Genomic DNA, 6,546 nt, shown 5'->3' on the forward strand with positions numbered 1-6,546 from the left:
AATACGCGAACTGGTGCAATCTGGTGGCCATGACATGGACTATTGCACCACCCCTTTGCGGCACTAGTTGCCTGAGACCCAAATAGCCATCTGTGCTTGGTGAATCGTTAAGCTGTGCATATGGTGCCAGTTATGTTAGTTTCTGTTGTCCTTATTTTTACTATTTGTTGAAAATGGAAATTGAAGAAATCATGGAGCAACGAATCAACATCAAGTATTTTGGTGAAGTGCTGAAAAGGTATCAAGAAATTACTGAAATGTTGAGAGCTGTTTACTGTGATAATGCTTGAAAGAAAACCATTTTCAAGTGGATTAATTGCCGTAAAGATGGCCGACAAGACACCACGGATGATGCAAGGCCTGGATTACCTTCAAACCACCTGTGTTGATGACAGCATACAGGGTTCGTCCGGAAAATAAGTGTACTGACTCCTGGATTGGGCGCGCCGCTTCAGGCGCGCCCAGCACCGCTGTGGTGGGCTGTGATTGGAGGGGGGTATGTTGGCAAGCGACGCTGAAAAAGGCAGTCGGCTCTGAGTTGTGGTGTAGTGAGGAGCTCTGTTAACGCGAACCTCCACGCTCGACCCACGTCACGGAATGCGATGCCGAAGTTTTTGGAGCAGCGTTATTCCATCAAATTTGCGGTGAAGCTTGGGAAATCGTCTACCGAAACTGTCGGTATGATTAACCAGGCTTACGGGGAGTCAGCCATGTCCAGAAACATGATCTTTCGGTGGCACAAGATGTTCGTGGAGGGCAGAGAAGAGGTCGACGACGAGTCTTCGAGAGGTTCCCGATGATGCCTTCGCGGGAGCGTTCCAGGAATGGGAACGCCGCTGGAACAAGTTTATTGACTCACAAGGGTCCTATTTTGAGGAATATTAGCTTAAGATATGTAAAAGTGTAATAAATTTTTTTTCCTGAGCTCAGTACACTTATTTTCCGGACGAACCCTGTAGATCATGTACGGTCCGTTGTCATTACGGATCATCGAAAAACTGTCTGAATGATAGCTGATGAACTTAATTTAGGAAAATCAAATGTGCACACTGTTATAATCGAACATGATGGATGGATCCTTCAACATGACAATGCACCTGCACTTCCAGCATTGATTGTTCGCCAGTTTCTGGCAAAAAAGTCAATAACCATCCTTAATCATCCTCCTTATTCACCAGATCTTGCCCCCTGCAACTTTTTCCTAATCCCTGAATGCAAAAAGGTGATGATGGGACATCACTAGGAAGATGTGGACTCAATAAAGCAAGACACAACGAGAAAATTAAAAGGCCTAACTGCCAAGGACTTCCAAGGGTGCTGTAAACAATGGAAAAGAAGATGGAATAAGTGCATAGCAACGAATGGAGATTACTTTGAAGGGGAAAAAAACAATGAAGACTAAATTTTGCAAAATAAATTTTTTATGGCCTCAGTGTGCGTATTTATTAGACAGACCTCGTATATGAGTAACTTAAAATAACACTTCCCTCTTTATTTGATTAATTTTTCTTTTTGCTTTACCTTTTATTGTGTTCCTAACAGATGCATCATGTCTTATCTATATTTTCCATTTAATAATACATCTCTCTTTGTGGCCTTGAACAGGATGTACTCCAGGTGGCCTTTTCTTCTATCCTTCCTTATACATACATGTTTTGCATCAGTCTATTCGATCTTTAACATTCACCTACAGCACGTTTTTTTTTTTTTGAAAGATTTCTATGCTTCACTTTTGCAGGCCTCTATGTCACAATTATTTGAATGATATAATGTGCTATTTCCTTGTGTGTAACCAATTTTTTCGGGAGTGCAGTAGTTTTCCTTAAATCAAAGTTCATTCAGAATCCTTATTTTCTGCTCTTTTTCTCGTGAATTTTGTCCACTCCAGGTTATTCAGCTCCCAGTATAAGTGAGCGAGTCCACTTATTCCATTTACTCTACTTATTCTCTTCTCATTCCTGAATCTTATGTACGATCTCTTACTCTTCATTCTGGGATGATAGTACACGGAGTTACAAATTTAGACCACAAATTGATGTTCATATTTTACCATGCTAGTATATGTACCGTGTAGTACTTAACACAATGCATTCTAGGATGCCAGGTTGTCTTCTTATTTCTTTAAATAACATAATTTGTACTAAAATGTTAATTTTCCTGCAAGACGGAGCTTGTTAAATTCTACTCTTGGCTTATTCTCCCTAATTATTTAGCCCTTACAGCCCACTAGAATTGTCCAAATGATCTTAGCAGCAACATGCCTATTATAACCACCTATATTACCCATCAAATGGGATGCAATATTTTTTTGGTCTAACAGTTGATTGATAGCAATATGTATTTTTACAAAAATCTGTGCACCCCATTTTAATGTTTGAAAAATATCCTAAGTATGTAATGGGAAGTGGAGTCATGCTGGATGGACAACACTGGAGCTCTTCCCTTCTCATGTTAAAGTGCCTGTAACAACTTCGTTTGTACTCACTTTACTGATAGAGAAACTGTTAGCAAGTGTGCTGTATTAAGATATCAAAGAGTTAGTATATCTTGCTAAAATGTCAGAGTTTTCCATTGTAGAGGCATTTATCATCAAGCTGCCATGGGGAAAACCAGATTTATACTGTATAAGGCTCTTCTGAGTTGAAATTGGTGGTAATATTCTGGAAGAGGATGAAGTCCTCTTCGGATTGAAATGTTGATAAATGAAAATTCAAGTAGTTCAGTACTCGTACCAAGAACAAACGGCCAGAATTTGACTCAACATCTGGTCTTAATTTACTTTGTTAATAAAATATGAACAGAGTTTTAAGCTGCCTCACACAGTACAATCCAAGAATATATGACAGGATGCTTGCACTACCTCCCATCATTGACCCTGGGATTTTTCAATCAGCACTCACACTACAGGTAGCAACAATTAGATCCCTCTCCCATCCTTAAGATGAGAAAGTAATTTTGAAGAAACGGAATATGATGGAAGTTAATGTGGTAAAGTGTATTTTATTCTAAAGAAGAAATTTGGTAACACCATATTTCCATTGCGACTGTCTTAAAGTAGTTTGTTGGCTTGACATGGTATTGGGTGCAATGCAGGTTTTTCTCAATGTCTGTCAATGAGATTGCGCTCTTAGCTTTATGCTACAAATTTTCTTTATGTATTTGAGTAAATAACTCCTGTTCTTAAAATATAGAACCTTGCATGCGGTATCGTCAGCATAAGTCCATTCTCATCAAAAACCATCCTCTGGTAAGTTGCTATTTACATTTTTTTTCATTTCAAACTACATTCAATGAAAAAAATGACTTACCTACCAAGGACCACATGGGGTTAAATTAATTCTTTAACAGAGGCTAGTATCAGAAAAAATTATCATTTGGGGAAAAAGTTGCAATTCTTGACCAACAATGTTTTCCAAGCCAATGCACGTTAGCAGCTCCGAAGTGCAGATGAAAACTACCCTGCGGAGAAATATACCTAAAGCTAAGTGCCAATTGATTTTTCCAATTTGTTATTGCTAGACTTCGATGGTCAGCCCAGTTATCCTTGTGCAGGGCACTGTACTAAAATGTGGTCACCACAACTCAGCACCTCTTTTCTTCCATACCCCAAACTGCATTCCTTGCACCCATACTACAATTTTAATATTTTCATAAGGGATGTGAATATTTGATTTTATTGATGCTAATTTGACTAAAACATGCCAACTCTGTACGTTTTATTGTAGGTGGCCGAGGTCATCTATACCACATACATATTTACTTTATATAGGCAGAACTCCTTGTTCAGTAAGTCCCATGGCCATTGTATTGGTTAATATTTGAATCAGTATCAACAGCTAATGAATTAAATTTCAGTGATAACTTTCAATAGTGTCAGACACCAAAAATATAATTTATAACAATTATTAACACTTCATTCAAAGAGATTCACAACCTTTCAAATCAACAAACATCTCTCCTCAGCAACTATAAAACCTTTAACAAAGTTTTGGGTTTGAATAAATAGGGTTGTAAAAAATGACACGGAAACAAGCATATTTTGCCTAACACATTTTGTTTCTACATTACCAAGCAGGTATGAGTTTTTATGCATAAAAAGTCCATCATTTCTTCGGATGACAATAAATTAGTTTGTATGAGAAGTAAAATTATGATGTTGTAAAAGGTTAACACTGATTATTTCCTTTTTATTTTAAGATTTGCCAGAACTGAAATATCCTTGTAACTAGCAAACCTGTAGTGTGACAAATAGCTTAAACTTATTACAGACTTAAATGAAGTCAAGTGGCAGGTTTATTCCACCACTGAGTTCGCTATTTCAAACAGCCACTATTACATCTCAAAAGGTTTCTTTTTTCTACATGGGTAAAATGATTTTTGAATCTGTACAAATGATGTAGGTAGTTAGCTTGTTTAGTGAGGACAATGCCTTAAATAATCTGAGTCAAAGTAAATGACTAGAACAGTTATGTCATCACGAAATACGCGCACCATTTCATCTGGCATGGTTAATAACTGGGACAATTTACCATGGTCAACACCATACTCTGTGCCACCTAGAGCATTTCGAATGAGATGTGTTGCAGCATTTGTATCTATGGGTTTCATACTAAGGCCTTCTCTCCTAGTAAGTAGCATTGAATGAATTTCTCCTAATTTCATGTCTCTTCTGGGTAAACGAAATGGACTAAGAGTGACTTTTCCACTAGCATGCTCCCCGACTAATCTAACTACTTGAAGGGGAGATATGAGATCCCAAAGGCCATCAGATGCTATAACTAGAAATCGATCTCGAGGTGTAAGGCGATGATGTGTAACATCTGGCAAGGCAGTTAAATATGGTGGTGTGTAATAGTTTGGGGGAAGAACATGTTCCCCAAACCGAGGCACCAAAATGGAGTCTAAAACGTCTTTCTTCCACTTGTACTTGAAATCTCCAAAAGCTCGCAAAGGAGCTAGCTGCCCTAATAAGCGATCCATTTTTATGACAGTATCCCTTTCATTTTGAGGATGTTCTGACAAAATCCTCTCAACTTCTGGCCTGTTATCTGAATTATGTTCCAGTGTTAATTTTCTAGCAGTCCAAGTATTTAGTTCAGTTAATACTCCCAACACTGCTTGGCAATCACCTACATTGGCAATGTGTAAATGAGGGCCATCCACATGTGCAACACAGGCTACAGCGCCTGACATTGCCACTCCAAGAGTTTTGGAATTTACTTCACCTTTTGCATCAGGCAATGCTTCTTTACACAAGTCATTATCAAGACGAAGGAACACTCTGGTCAGTGCCTCACTCATGACAAATTCTTTACGGTTGTCACTTTCCTGGAGTAACTCTGTCACAAAACCTTTAAAATGATTTAGATATAGTTTTTTCAATTCGTCAACAAATTCTACTTTGTCATTGTAACTTTCTATAAGTTCTGCCATTTCTGAGGTCTCTAGTGAGTGAAGGTATTGCTTAAGTAGGTCCGGGGGTAATAGACAGGCAGCAATGTAATGGAAAAGCCTCTTGGCGACAACTTGTGCACATGATCCTCCTCCATGGCCATCAAATACTCCGAATAACATTCCTACAAAGAATGAATGGGTTAAATGCAGAATATTTTACAATTGTACTAAATAATCAATGAAACTCAAAATTTATTTTCACCTGTAGTAAATAAACATCTTGCTTCTGATCGTGTGTCTTCAATAGGATTGTTGGATGCTAGTTGGTTGGAATCATAAGACTTAACTGATCCGGTTATGCTAAAATCTTGAGTATACTCGTTAGCTCTCAAAACTGTGGTAACCTTAAAATTCAATCATAAGTCATAATTTACATAATACAATATTATACACAATCAGTTCCATTCTCGCCTAGTCTCATCCGAAACATATCACGCTTATGATGTACCTCTTGTGGTGTAAGTCGAGCAAATACGCTGCATTTCGAAGATGTTTTTAACGTCCTCTGAGGCAGACATAGTTGGATTGATTCTTCTCCTTTGCAAAAAAATATACCCTTGTTGTTCTTTGGCTTGACCGGTACATTGCAAACAGTCCTGACTAGTATGCTCAATTTACCGGAAACACTTCGGCTCGATCCAGAGTTAAGAATTTTATGGGCTTTTGTGCCCAAACCCATTTCAACTTATAATGCAAACCAATGCTGCTTGGGTAGTTCCAGTACACAAGTGCGCAAATTCCTTACACATAGGTGAGTGAAATTGAATCACCAACACCACGTATTATTGTTCAAGCCAGAAGAAAAGTCTCTCTCTTATTATGGGAGGTCAAAGGTGTTAATTGGATCCTTTCATACGAACAAAATAAGTACAAAATGCCTAGAAATCACTAATCAGTGAAAGTATCCAAAGTGATAAAGGCAAGAGTTATACCTGAAGGGCAACACCAAAACTCATTTCACTGATTTAAGAGGGATATACTTTATAAATAAACGTTATTCAATCCGCTTCGTTATGTATCTTTGCATTTGCTTCTGCCTACCGAGTTCCACTGACACCTTTTCTTTGTTGAACTGACTTCAAGGGTGGAAAT

The 6,546-nt window shown here is 38.2% G+C and overlaps 1 protein-coding gene across 1 annotated transcript; it reads right to left on the bottom strand.

Moving 5' to 3' along the window:
• Nucleotides 1–3,844: 3,844 nt before the first annotated feature.
• Nucleotides 3,845–6,535, bottom strand: Pdp (pyruvate dehydrogenase [acetyl-transferring]-phosphatase 1-like protein, mitochondrial). Its single transcript, XM_071590845.1, has 3 exons — nt 5,903–6,535; nt 5,657–5,798; nt 3,845–5,576 (listed from the first exon to the last, which is right to left on the bottom strand). Exons 1-3 carry the CDS (start codon nt 6,131–6,133, stop codon nt 4,414–4,416), a joined length of 1,536 nt encoding a protein of 511 aa, XP_071446946.1. The 5' UTR covers nt 6,134–6,535; the 3' UTR covers nt 3,845–4,413.
• Between the last annotated feature and the right edge of the window lie 11 nt (nt 6,536–6,546).

This window comes from Hetaerina americana, unplaced genomic scaffold (assembly GCF_022747635.1).
Source record: "Hetaerina americana unplaced genomic scaffold, ioHetAmer1.1.p SCAF_4, whole genome shotgun sequence".
Taxonomy (NCBI): Eukaryota; Metazoa; Arthropoda; class Insecta; order Odonata; family Calopterygidae; genus Hetaerina; species Hetaerina americana.